Genomic DNA, 14,397 nt, shown 5'->3' with positions numbered 1-14,397 from the left:
AAAAAAGTATGTTTTTAACAGCTTTTTCCATTCCTTCTCTGTTCCTCTCTTAGTTTGCCTTATCCATTGCACAACAGCACACAGATTATAGCCATCAAAAATGCAAAGCATCACAAAAATATTGTTGAGATTAGGAAATATTATCAAGAACAACATCAGAACTGGTATGTGATTGATGGGTTTCACAGCAAATGGTGGGTCTGGAATGAAGTCATTAAGAAAATTCAAATGGTGAATAAATATTTGCAGATATACCTGGAAAGAATAAAAGCAGGTAAGAAAACATTTAACTGTTAAAATATAATGAAATATGAATTTGAAGTCTATACATGCCTAACTCATGGTACCATAATTCATTCAATTTCAGCATTTGGTCCCACGGTCTTAATCAATATTTTAAATATATGGTACTGTCCAATTATCACGGGCATGTGTATTGGTTCTAATAAATGACTGCTTCTGCTCAAGCTATCACTTATTGAATACCTGAGTGAACCTAGCACATAAAAATGGTACATGGTCTCTCACTATAAGAGTTTACAGTGTTTGGTCCAACTAGTTTCAAGAATGCTAGTTTCAAGAATGGTAGTAATACAAGGGCAATGGTCTGTGGAGTGACACTTGGCAAAATTTTGTTTAGGAATCTAGAATTAAAGTTACTTTTACTATTTACATTCATTATGGTATTACAGAAATAAAAAAATTAAACTTGAATGTAAAATGTCTTTTAATCTATATTTGGAATCTATGAAAGAAAAGGTTTGATTACACATTCCTATAAGTTTCTTGATTTTCTTCCAAAAATACACAAACTTGTCTACAACTTATATCTCTGAAAAGAGTGATAACTCCAAAATTTATCTGTAGGGTTCTCACAGACATCTGTTTAATGACTTTGTTTAACTTTGGAAACTACAGAGAAGATATAATGAGGTATGAGGGAGCAACATGACTAAGAATCTTGTACAAGGAAAAATGCAATGAGGATTCTGATAATAATTGCAACATTGAATCTTGGTTTGCTTCATTATTTGGGCCTTACCAGTATCTCTGGTTCCTGTTTGTGTGCAAATTGGGAATTTGTTTGCACCTGAGGATTACAAGTCAGGAAGATAAGAGTGAGAGGAAAGAGAGAATTAAGTTTTTGGGAACATACTCCCAATAAGTTTTGGATAGCATCACTCTAGTAAAACATTCCACAGCAGACTTTGAAAGCCAAACTTGTGTCTCATTCGTCTTCCTGTTACCCTATTTCGCCCTCCCTGTCTTAGACTGAGTTCCCTGGAAACAGACTTATGATGAAAGGTTGTGTGCAGAAGCTTTATCAGGAAGTACTCTCCAGAGTAGTGTTGCCAGATTTAGCAAATAAAATTACAGGATGCCCAGTTAAATTTGAATTTCAGATAAACAATGAATAACTTTTTAATATAAGTGTATCTCAAATATTGCATGGGACATACACCAAAAACTATTCATTATTTATCTGAAATTCAAACTTAACTGGGCGTCCTCTATTTTATCTGGCAACCCTAATCAGGAGATACAGCAGTGGGGGTGTGAGGATGTAGAATTGGGCAGAGGGAGTAACGAACCTGCAGCGTGGTGGAAACAGAAGTCTCATCAGATCCTAGAGGGAAGCTCTGGAGCTGGGATGGACCTTCAAAATTTCCCTGATTGAGGAGAGGGGGCCAGGCTCTCTATCCCTCTATTGACCTATCATTGACCACAGGTCACTCTGGGAGGAGGTATAACCAGTGATAGAGGGATAATTCTCATGCAGCTGTGAGCCATCAGCACCAATGTTCCCAACAACTGGGAGACAGGTGCAGAAGCCCTGAAGAGGAGTCTGGATGAGGCCCCAGTGCAGCCGGGACATTATGCCATATATACTTGCCCCTGTCTTGAATAATTGAATCTAACTGAAGTCTGCCCTGTTGCTCTTCTGCTTCCCTTTCCACCTGATAATCTAGCCTGGACCTGATTGTTTGAATTTAGTTTTGATTTTTTCATTCTACATTTCCTTTGTATGCTGTTCAAATGATCCTCCCCTATCAGAGGGCCACAGTTTACTCCTACTAATGAGATGGGGCAAGGTCAGGGCTAGAAGATTAAGCGATTCCTGTTCTGCCCATTGCAGAAAGGGACATATAGACGTTGCCAGATGTCATCAAGAATATCCCAAGAATCGGAAAAAGAGATATATGAGTATATTTTAGGACTTGAAGCCATGTGATTCTAAATTACCCTGTCACTAAACATGTCAGGATTAGTGAGGCTCAGCACATCTGAGCTAAAGAGCAATCTGGGACTATAATAATATAGTACCACGTAGTATAATATTATAGCACTACATAATGCTGGATACTTTAATAATGCTATATATTATTATACCATAGTAATGTACGTTGTAATAGTTTAGAATAATAATATTTTACCACTGTAGTATTATAGTAGTATAATATTCTTTGTAGGAAAGGAATATTGGGGCTTCTCAGCCTTTTTATCTCTGTCATAAACAACAGATAGAATAGTGTATTAATTTATGTATTGCTGCATAACAAATTATTCCACAACTTAGCAGCTTAAAACAACACACACACACACTCCCAGTTTCTATGGGTCAGGAATCCAGGCACGGTTTAACTGGGTGCTCTGCTTCAGGGTCTCTCACAAGGTTACAATCAAGGTGTTGGACACGACTATGGTCTCATCTGAAGGCAGTGTGAAGAATCCACTATCGTCCTCACTCAAGTGTGTTGACAAAATTTCATTCCTTAAGGGTTGTTAGACTGAGACCATCAGTTCCTTCCTGGCTGGTGGACAGAGGCCACCTTTAGTTCCTTGCCATATGGACCTTTCCAACATGGCGGCTTGCTTTATCAAGTGAACAAGCTGACAAGGCAAGAAAGAAAGAATGCCAAAAGACAGAAGTCACAGGGGTTTTTTGGTAACTGTTTTAGTTTCCCAAGGCTGCTGTAACAAAGTACCACGAACTGGATGGTTTAAACAACAGAAACGTATTCTCTCAAAGTTCTGGAGGCTAGAAGCTCAAAATCACGGTGTTGGCGGGGCCATCCTCTCTCTGAAGGCTCCAGGGAAGAATCTGTCCCATGCCTTTCTCTTAGCCTCCAGTCTTGCCGGCAATTCTCTGCATTCCTTGGCTTATAGACACATCACTTTAATTCCTAAGGATAAATGTTCTGTTTATGCTGTCACATAACAAACCAAAGTATGATTTATACTTCACAATTTTATAATCAATTTAAGACCTTCCTAGGCATAATAATAATTTTTTAAAAAGGTAAAACTTTTCACTGGTGAAAGGGACCATTAACAAAGTATACTGGGATCAAAATTTACTCATTATAACTAAGATGTATTAAGAAAGTCATTTTATTTTCTATAACATCTCGTACTGCTTTGGAGTCCCCACTCCAGTGGAGTATTGGGGAGAACGCTCTTAGACTTTCCCGTTGAGGGAACTTGGGCTTTTTCTTTGTAAAATAGACTCTTTGGGGTAAACCTAGTCACTCTTGGATAAATGTGCTTCCCTTCTCTTGGGGGTCGTTGGGCACAGGGAGAGATTTGTGTCAGTAACATCATGTCAGCAAACTATTTGTACTTCCTGAAATCTATTCCATAGGAAATTTAAAAATATATAGCAAATTTACGTGTGTGTGTATGAGTGGCTATGTGTATATACATATATATAGCTTATAATAACTAAGAATTAAAAACTATTAAAACATTTATCAACAGATAAATGGTTAAACATTTAACATAACATGTAACAGAACATACATAAACTATGTGTATATTTGTGCAGTGGAATACTATGCATCAATTAAAAAGGATTAGATAAATGTATAAACTGATACAGAAAGATGTCAAAGACCATAACTAACGGATAAAAGCAAGTTGCAGACTAATGTTTACAGTATAGTGGCATAAGCATCCTATATGCAAAAGAACATACCTGTGTATATGCAAATGTATAGAAAATGTCTGAAAAGGAGACAAATGCAATAGTGATTACCTCTCAGGAGGGATGTTGGATTGAGAAGACAGAGGTGTGAAGAGAAATTTTTACTTTTTACTCTATTGTTGGGAATTTTACAGGGTGTATGCATTTGTATAGTGCTTGTGTGATTGAAATTATTTTAATTTTAAAAATTATTGTGTTTCCTATGAAAAAATACATATAATAATAGTTCCTTTGTTAATCCTAGGAAAAGCCGCCTGCATTGACAGGTTATGCATCACGCCTCAAGAACTGATTTCTCGCCTGGGTGAATTTGAACAGTTCTGCCCTGTCAGCCTGGCAGAATCACATGAATTAGTTGATTGCTCTGTAACTGAGTCCTTGGAATTTGCAGCAGAGTTCAGAGGGCACTATTATAAAATGAGTTCTCGGGAAAAACTAAACGTAAGTTTGTTCCTAACGCCAAACATTTGCTAGGGAAAGAAAATGCCTGTCTCCGAATTCATCAAACAGGAAGGGGTGGGCACGCTGGGAACACCTGGGACTAGGACCAGGTGGCCCGTTATTGGAACCTGTGACACTGGGACCAATGAGGCCACTCAGTGGCCAGTCCTGGGACTGCATCCCAAGATGTATTTTGGCACAGAGCAGAAGTCCAGGGTCAGTGATGGGCCTTCGGCCTGGGCCAGTTTCACAGGTAGGGCGACCCAGCTGTGAGCCCCACTAACGGATGAGATGTATTGATGAGATGAGATGCTCAGCCCACAGGTGGGCATCCAGGCGATTCAGCTCCAAGGGTGCAGAAGGGAAGTCAAAGTCAGTGGAAATGAAGCAAGAGCTGACTTATGTCTCTTGTGCTTTAAGATTTTTTCTATCACTAGAACTCCCCGTAAACCTTATACTTCTGTCCAGTGGAACAGGATGTAGCTTTGTTCTGATATTACGATGTCACAATTTGATGATATGAAAAGGTTGGTAGTTCTGAAAACTAATCAGATTCCTCTGAACATTTCTTTTCCTCTGAAGAATTAAAATGTTTGATCACTTTTATTAAAAAGGCATTTATTTCTTCCTGCTTATTGAAGTGATGATCACAGAATTTTAAAACTGGAAGTGGCATTAGAGATCGTGTATCTGGGCTGCCCCCTCCACTTTACAGAGGGATCACTGGAGCTGGAGAATTAACACACCTGCCAAAGAGCTGCCAACTAGTTAATGACAGGTGGGCAGGTGACCATGTACCCTCCAGTGCCTGGCACATACTGGGAGCTCAACAAATAGTTTTTGTATGAATGGGTGAGTGAGTGAGTGAGCAAATGAGATTAGGAGAGACCTTCCTTAGATGCAGTTACTTGCAAGTATTACTATAAGGGAACTTCCAGACAGGGAAGGAGTTATTGGAGTGCAGAAAGCAGCTCTCAGATGGCGTGAAGGACAGAACATTGCTACTGGAAATGGGGAGAGTGGCAGGACAGCCTCAATGGATGTTTGATTGGCCTAGTATTCCTGTTGTAAACAGTCTTGTTGCTGTAACCCTTTTTTAATAGAAATTTTTGGAGAACCCAGAATTGTATGTGCCTCCATTAGCACCTCACGCGCTCCCATCGGCCGACATGATCCCCAAGAGGCTGACGCTGTCAGAGCTGAAGAGCCGATTTCCCAAGTGCGCTGAGCTCCAGGGCTACTGTCCAGTAACCTATGAAGATGGGAAACAAAGGCAAGTCCTAGTCCTCGTGCAAGCACAGGAGGACATCTCCACCCAGAATAAGCCTTCATATGATAACATCTGCTCAAAAGGTCGCTATTGTTTAACTGAAAATGTTCTATTTGAGGTGCATAGATAGAAAAATGAAATTTTTTTGACATTTTATTTACACAGTACTGCATATTAATTATACAGTATATATTTTTCTTTCAGATATGAAGCCCTAGTACCTGGTGACATTAACTATGCTTTAGAATATCGTGATCGTATATATATTTGTGAGAGCAGAGAAAAACTCCAGAAATTTTTGCGGTAAGACCATTCATTATTTATTGAATATCTTCTATGTTCAATGCACCATGCTGGGATATATATGTGTGTGTATACACACACACATACACATACATGCATACCCATATCCACATATGTATACATACATATATGATGGTGAACAAAGCCTGGTCCCTTCTGTCCCAAAGCCTGAGGCTCCTGGGTAAGAGAGACTTTAAGGACCTGATAACAACAGAATGTGATGGGGTTTAGGATGGGAAAATGCCAGGAGTTCTGGGGAAGTCTAACCCAAAAGTCTGAGTGAATTATCTGTTGGGGGACAGCCTGAAGGGGGAGTGGGAATTGCCTAGACGAAGGGAAAGAGGAGCAGGTTCCAAGCAGAGGAACCCACAAACAAACCTGGCCCAGGGAATCACACAACTGCACGAAATTCAGCATGGCTAGGTGTGATGTGGAGAGGGGAAGGAGCAAGAGGTGAGGCTGGAGATGGTGAGCAGGGCCAGAATGCAGAAGGCCAAGTAAAATCACCATCAATCATTTGGACTTGATCTGAAGGGCAGTATGAATACATTGATTGGTTTCCAATGTTATAATCAAATTTACTTTGGAGAGAGACTATCATCGGAGTGTTGATAGTGGATTGGAGCAGGAATACCAGTTATGAGGCTGTTGGAGTGACCCTGTCCCAAATAATACAGCATGATGGGGTTCCCCCATGAAGAGTGGTGTGGGGAAAGGAGCGGGCTTAGGACCAAGTCCTGAGAAACACCAATACATGAATGTCAGAAGAAGACCTTGCAAGGGAGGATGAAAAAGAAGAACCCACAAAGAGGTGAAAGGGGAGCCAGGAGGGAGAGGCTCTGGGGAGGAGAAGGGGAGAGAAAGTGTCTGGGATGGCTTGGCCAAAGGTTTAAATGCTGCTTAGAGGTGAAACGAGACAAGAGCTGAAAAGCGTGTCGGATTTAGGTTATAACAGGTCATTAGTGATTTTGGCAAGAATGGTTTCATTAGAGTGAGGTGAGTGGAAGCCAATTTCAGAATGCCAAGGAGTGGATGAGAGACGAGGAAATTAAGACCTTGCCTGTAGTCCAGAGGTTACAAACACAGACGCCTACAGCATCCAAGAAGGTAAAGGATGGGAGGGAAGCAGGTTGGGTGTGAAACGGAGGAAGTGGTGGGGACTGTGGCAAACTGGACTGCGCATGCCCCAACTAAAGGGGGCAGCAGCCGCTCATCTGCTACCGGACATTTCCGTTTTCACAAGAAATTGAAAACCAAATTTCTTTTTAAATTTTCCTAATTTTTAAACATTCGTGACCGATTCAAATTTTTTTAAAAATCTTATGTGGATCGAATCGCATCTGTAGATGGAATTTGTGCAGTAGTTGTGGTCTCCTGTGACGCTCACTGTTTGAAGAAATTTAACTGTAAAAAAAGAAGAGACATTAGTGGCTGGAAGGGATAGAGGAAGGAGTGCAGGTGGTTTTTCCTTTTTCTTTTTTTTTTTTTTTTTTTACATGAGGGAGGTATGAGCTTGTTTAAACGCAGATGCGTGGGAAGGATGCAGTAAAGAGGGAAATGCCAAAGGTGAGGGGGAGAGAGAAAGTGCTATAGTAAGATGCCTGGAGAGAGGGTGGAGTGGGGATCCAGAGTACAGAGGAAACTGATCTTGGATGGGAAGTAAGCTCTGCCATGGAAAGAGGAACCTGTGTGCGGCTTTACTTGTGATGAGCAGTTGAGGAAGTTCCGCTCTGATGGTTTCTCTTTATATAGCATGCACCTGTGTAGGGGGTGGTGGGAGAGTTAGAAGTTTGAAGAGAATAAAGTTTTACATAGTTGCTGTGAAAAATAAGAAAACAGAATAAGTGACCAGGGCTGGGGACCCAAGCGAAGATGGTGGTCATGAATTCCTAGGAGCCGGGTCTTCCCACTTGTATCATTTTCTCCAGGGGATAAAAAGCAGGTAGTGAACTTTACCTTTTAGTTGTCTCTTGTATACATACATTCCTATGGACACACGTGAGTACATTTGTGAGCATCCATCTAATGAACTTTGCGTTCTCAGGTCGCCACTGAAGTACTGGAATCAGAAGCTTCCAAACAAACTTCCGCCGTTAAAGGAACCGATACATCTTACTAGCCTTCCTTTGCCAGGATATCTGGAACAGGTTCCGTGACATGATTTTCTATGATTATATAGCACAAGAGTACAACGATCTCTTCTTTAACAATAGTTTTTATCTTGGTAACAATGTAACTCAAGGCAGAGTTTTCTGATTTTAAGCTGCAAATCCACTCTTAAGCTTTTTTGTTTACGGGCGGTTGTGAAAATAAAATACGGGAAAAGCCCCTGCTTCCATAGCGAAGTCCCAAATACCCGCACTGGAATCGAGTCGCAGTGTCACTACAGCTGAACCACCAAACCCGTATTTTGCCCCAAATCCAGATGAAACTTTCTGCTCAAGTCACATTTTATTTCTAAAACTTACCAGTAGCCAACTACTATTTTAAAAAACCTTTTTTAAAAAATCCTATAAAATAAATGCTCAGGGCACAATTTTATGCGTTTCTTAACCGCTTCGTTTTTTTCAACTCACCTAGATGGTTAGCCCTTCAGTGTGGTTTACTATCAAAAGGCACAATGAGGCTCACCCAGCGAGCAGTATTCTCCTAACGGCCGAGTTGCATCAGGCAGGCCTCCCACCTTCTTTCACAGCTGCACTGGTAACTGTGCTCTCTAGAATTGCTTGTCAGGTGGCCAAGGGTCCTGATGGTGGGAAGCAGTCTGCCCGGTCCCTAGCAATGGAAGCGGAGATGGGCCAAGACAACTCAAAGCCCAGTGGCCCCTTCTTTCTTTTTTACCTTTTTATTAGGGAAAATGTCAAACGTACAAAAATAGAGAGAATTGTGTAATGAGGCCCATGTAGCCATCACCTAGTTGGCACTAAGCCAGTTTGTAATTTTCATTTTTTTCCTAATCAAAGGTATTTTGCATTTCCTGTTAGCTAAGTGGTCATCTAACCATCTTTATAAACCCCATCCCCAACCCCAAGAGGCTATTTGAGGCAAAGAATTGTCTCTTTATCTATTTGCCACTAGGAAAAGAAATGAAGTTCAAATATATGCCTGACTTAAATTGTTCCCCGCCTGTAGGGTATCGCAACATCTCTAATCAAGGCAATGAATTCAGCAGGATGCTTAAAGCCCAAATTCCCCTTCTTGAGTATAAAGAGATCTGCGCTGCTCTATATAGCATTTCACCTAAAAGGTATGTCTTTTTTAGTGATATGCTACTCAGAACTAGTTTAACATTAATTATAATATATGTGATAAATAGGATGAGCTTGTTGATCTGGGTTGATTTCTTGCAGTGTGTGTGTGTGTGTGTGTATGTTGGTAGCAAATATTTTAACAAAAATAATAAAACTGAGAGGCTGGCCCTGTTGCCTAGTGGTTAGCATGCTCTACTTTGGCGGCCCAGGTTCAGTTCCCAGGCACGGACCTACAGCACTCATCAGCAGCCATGCTGTGGCAGCGACCCACATACAAAATAGAGGAAGATTGACACAGATGTTAGCTCAGGGAGAATCTTCCTCAGCAAAATAATAATAATAAAACTGAATTTCTAGTTTTTAAAGCTGGGACTATGAGTAATACAGTCAGCTCTCAATAATCCATGCCATACAGGAGGGTGAATAGAGGCAATTATGATCTAAAATAGAATAATCCCCAAATCTTATTTGGGATTTGGCTATCTTCTCAGCACAATCACACACACAGTTCTCTTTCTCTGTAATTTAATGATTCACTAACCTCACAGAAAACATTCACAGTTCTGTGACATTTTCTACAGCTTTTAATCCCAAAGGTTCTGAATATACAAGAAAAAAGTATAAGAGGAAGATGGAACAGTTTTTGGAGAGATGTGAGCTCATCACATATCTGGGTGCCAAGATGACCAGAAAATACAAGGAACCTCAATTCAGAGCCATTGACTTTGATCATAAATTACAGACTTTTCTCTCTCTGAGAAATACAGACCCAGTGAATGGGTAATTTGCTCGGGTAACCGCAACCAGGATCTCAAGAGTTATCTGAAAGGGACAGAAGGCAACAGACTGAAAATCTGGCCCTCCCTGATGTACTTTTCCCTCCTGAGTGATGTTACCACGGCTGCCAGACCTCAAATGGACTCAAAGCTCTGCCAGCCAGGAAGGAGTGCTCATCTGTAAGCATAAGTTTTAATAAGATTTTAAAGTTTATCGCTCTTTGCCTCGACTTTGAGGCTTTCACAAAATAGCTATTCTATTTAGAATTCCCTTTAGAATATTTAGGTAACTTATTTTACTTAATAAATCTGTTATTCATTTTCCTTTCTGATATTTTCAGTAGAAAAGTCAGTCTCTCTTACGGAAAATTGCTCAGGAAATGTTAGAAAGCTTCAAGAAACAAAATTCACATTGGTATAAATAAAAGGGAAATATTGGTTACATTTTGAACATAAGGAGATGTTTGTAAACTTCATGAACATAAGACACTTTGTTTCCCAGCAGAATAAATGGATTTCAAGATAACTAAACAGCTGTCTCTTTTCTTTTTCTTAAGTATTTAAAGAAGCATGCTTTACACATTATTTTATAATTAGAAATCACCTGGAGTTTTGAGAAGGATAAAATCTAGAGTCTTATCATATGACGTTATCAAGAGTATAAGCTAGAGGAAAACTTACTAAATCAAATTTGAATGAAATTTAAAAAATAAGATTATCAACTTTTCAGTAGTATTAAGAAGTCTAAAAAGTGAAATAACAAGATTAGCTCTTTAAAAAATAAAAAATACTACCATTAATTGTATAATCTTGGGTAAATCTCTGAGCTTTTGTTTCTTAATCTCTAAAATGAGTGATTTAGCCCTTTTCCCCCAGCTGTATTAAGGTATAATTGACCAATAAAATTATATATGTTTAAAGTGTACAAAGTGATGGTTTTGATATAAGTACACATCATGAAATGTTTATCACAGTTAAGTTAATTGACACATCCATCACCCCACATAGTTATTTTTTGTGTGCCCATGTCTGTGTACATAGTGAGAAGGCTTAAGAACCACACTCTGTTAGCAGATTTGAAGTATACGATACAGAATTATTAACTATGGTCACCATGCTCTATGTTAGATCCTCATAATTTACTCATCAGATAACTGAAAGTTTGTACGCTTTGCCCAACCTTTCCCCATTTCTCCCACTCCCCAAGCCCCTGGCAACCACCATCCTACTCTCTGCTTCTGTGAGTTCAACTTTTTTTGGGGGGGCGGGGGGAACATTAGCCCTGAGCCAACATCTGCCACCAAGCCTCCTCTTTTTGCTGAGGAAGACTGGCCCTGAGCTAACATCCGTGCCCATCTTCCTCTACTTTATATGTGGGACGCCTGCCACAGCTTGGCTTGACAAGCAGTGCCATGTCCGCATCTAGGATCCCAACCAGGGAACCCTAGGCCACCAAAGCAGAAGATGCAAACTTAACCGCTGGGTCACCGGGCCAGCCCTTCAATGTTTTTTTTTAGATTCCACATATAAGTGACACTGTATAGTACTTGTCTTTCTCTATCTGGCTTATTTCACTCAGCATCATGCCCTCCAGGTTCATTCATGTCTTTGATCCCTATAATTTCAACAATGTTAATTACATAAACTAGAAGCCTGTTTTATATATATTTTGTATGATATATTTCACAATAAAATAATTTTTAAACAAAAGCTAGAAGCCCATTGTCAAAGTTAGGATAAACCCCAAAGCCTTTGAACAGTTGCTGATAAACCCATAGATGAAGCTGTGCTTTTTTTTTTTTTTAAAGATTGGCACTTGGGACCGGCCCCATGGCCGAGTGGTTAAGTTCACATGCTCCGCTTCAGTGGCCCAGGGTTTCACCGGTTCGGATCCTGGGCAAGGACGTGGCACTGCTCTTCAAGCCATGTTGAGGCGGTATCCCACATGCCACAACTAGAAGGACCTACAACTAAAAAAATATACAACTGTGTACTGGGGGGATTTGGGGAGAAAAGGTAGGAAAAAAAAAAGATTGGCAGGGGCCGGCCTGGTGGCCCAGTGGTTAAGTTCACACGTTCTGCTTTGGCTACCCGAGGTTCACCGGTTCAGATTCTGGGTACGGACATGGCACCACTTGGCACGCCATGCTGTGATAGGCGTCCCACATATAAAGTAGAGGAAGATGGGCACAGATGTTAGCTCAGGGCCAGTCTTCCTCAGCAAAAAGAGGAGGATTGGAGCAGTTAGCTCAGGGCTAATCTTCCTCAAAAAAAAAAAAAAGATTGGCAACAGTTGTTAGCTCCATGCCAATCTCTAAAAAAGAAAACTGGCACCTGAGCTAAGGTCCTTTATCAGTCTTTTTTTTCTTCTTCTTCTTCTTCTTCTTGTCCCCAAAGCCCCCCAGTACATAGTTGTATATTCTAGCTGTGGGTCCTTCTAGTTGTGGCATGTGGGATGCCGCCTCAGCGTGGCCTGATGAGTGGTACCTTGTCCGCACCCAGAATCCGAATCAGTGAAACCCTGGGCTGCCAAAGCGGAGCGTGTGAACTTAACCACTCGGCTGAGTCTGTACTTTTGCAGGAGACTGAGAATTGTCAGTAGCTGCCAAGCTTCGCCAGCAATGTAAGGCCTCACCCACTCTTCTTCCATTCCCAGTTCTTAATAACTCAATATACCGTCTTCCTATGGTAAATGGAAATCTTGTGTTCTTAACATGTCTGCAGGCCTCAGTCGATGGGTGTGAGGAGTTTCCCTTAGCAGTTAAACCCAAACTTCATTGCTCGAGTGCCCTCACCTTTATGAAGGGCAGTAGCCCCTGCAGAGTACCCCCAAGTATTTCTGGGGGTCTCCAGAGAGTACCTCACAGGCTCCAGAGCAAGTCCACACGCACTGGACATCTGCCATCTTCTGGGGATCTTGTTCCCTAATATGGCTTCACTCTGAGAACTCTACGAACCCAAGAATGCAGTCTTCTGAGCTCTAACATCTCATCCATCGTTGCTCTGAAGCCCCTGAGTTCTGCACAGAAGTGAGGTGAATGCCCCCTCTCTCCTGAAGAGGAAGAAATTTAGTCCCTGAGCTGAGCAAGGGACCAAATGCCATGTGGTTCTCCCTTTGCAACCCTCTCTCCACAGTCTCTTCTCCCAAGTAAATCTGTGTACCAGAGTGTAGCAGATGGGAGAGCACTGGCTGGGGAGAGGGAAATCAAATTTCTCAGAGTAGCTTAAAGCTCTGGAATGCCAGGTCCCTAATGTAAACACAGTTACACCTGGTACCCTGTTTAGAATAGCTACAGACAAGGCTACCATTTCCAGGCTGTTCACAATATGCCAGCTAGTGTACTACCGGCTTTGCATACATTATCTCATTTAATTCTTACACATTGTATTTATACACCTGAGAAGAGTCTCTTACCAAGATCACATAAGTAGCAGAATCCAGATTCAGACCCTGATCAGCCCAACTCCAGAGCCTTGCTCTTCCCTACCACCTCCCATACTGTGAGCCCATCTTGGAACCACCATAGTGGTGTCAGTGTTCCTAGGGCATTTCATTGGTCAGAGTCCTTTTGGTACTCGAGCTTGTGTGTACATGTGCGTGTGTACTTTAGAGTATAAAAATATTATAGAAGACTCTTAGGAAAATCTTCCCCTTGGAACCTGAGACCCCCCCAGCCACACCCCCTACATGAGCTTAGACCCCACCTGTAATGTTTGCAAGTTATGTTTTCTTTAGCAAGTTAAGCAAAGGGGTCTGTGTCCCTAAGAAAGGAGAATGGCATTTCTGCAATGAAAAAGTAGAACATGCATCCTTTTAAAACCTCTTATTGAAATCTCTTTTTTGTTTAGAAATTATGCTTGCCTATTATTGTAAATAATCCATCAACTAGTGTCCCGAATATGATGAAAGAATATTCTGACTGGGTGTCCAGGGACCCTGAATTTCTTCCCTGAGTGCAGCAGTGAGAGAGCAGCCCATGGTGCTCACTGGGGCTCACAGCCCTCATGCTCAAGGCGGCTGCCCCAGACTGACTGCTTCAGGACGAGGCTGAGGCAGCGCCCATCCAAGCGCCAGCGAGACGCTTCAACCAGCCTGTGCCTCTGCATGGCTTGTCTAGTCGTCATTTTCACTACAACTAAAGGAATGCATCCTTTCACCCAGGGAGGAGAGATGGTGCCCATTTGACAGACCGAAAGAAATTCAAGGTCCCTGGACACCAGTTACAATATTCTTTCATCATATTCAGGATACTAGTTGGTGGATTGTTTACAATACTGTGCAAGCATAATTTCTAAACAAAAAGTGATATAACTACAGTAAATGAAATGTGGAAAAGTAGGAAAGGATTTTGTACTTCCTTTCATTTTTTT

General features: G+C 41.2%; 1 protein-coding gene across 7 annotated transcripts in view; it reads left to right on the top strand.

Moving 5' to 3' along the window:
* Positions 1 to 10,955, top strand: part of AK9 (adenylate kinase 9) — a 125,459-nt gene extending 114,504 nt beyond the window's left edge. For 6 of the 7 annotated variants that reach the window (XM_070225404.1, XM_070225402.1, XM_023650909.2 and 3 more), the window contains 7 exons: positions 54 to 274; positions 4,230 to 4,426; positions 5,530 to 5,699; positions 5,901 to 5,999; positions 8,044 to 8,146; positions 9,132 to 9,246; positions 9,832 to 10,955. In XM_070225404.1, the coding sequence (XP_070081505.1) occupies positions 54 to 274; positions 4,230 to 4,426; positions 5,530 to 5,699; positions 5,901 to 5,999; positions 8,044 to 8,146; positions 9,132 to 9,246; positions 9,832 to 10,034 (1,108 nt within the window). In that variant the 3' untranslated portion in view covers positions 10,035 to 10,955. Of the gene's footprint in view, positions 1 to 53; positions 275 to 4,229; positions 4,427 to 5,529; positions 5,780 to 5,900; positions 6,000 to 8,043; positions 8,147 to 9,131; positions 9,247 to 9,831 lie in introns of all 7 variants that reach the window. The other variant, XR_002810940.2, reaches the window with a different exon arrangement.
* Positions 10,956 to 14,397: the final 3,442 nt, after the last annotated feature.

This window comes from Equus caballus, chromosome 10 (assembly GCF_041296265.1).
Source record: "Equus caballus isolate H_3958 breed thoroughbred chromosome 10, TB-T2T, whole genome shotgun sequence".
Classification (NCBI taxonomy): domain Eukaryota; kingdom Metazoa; phylum Chordata; class Mammalia; order Perissodactyla; family Equidae; genus Equus; species Equus caballus.
This window is presented reverse-complemented; position numbering and strand designations above follow the sequence as displayed.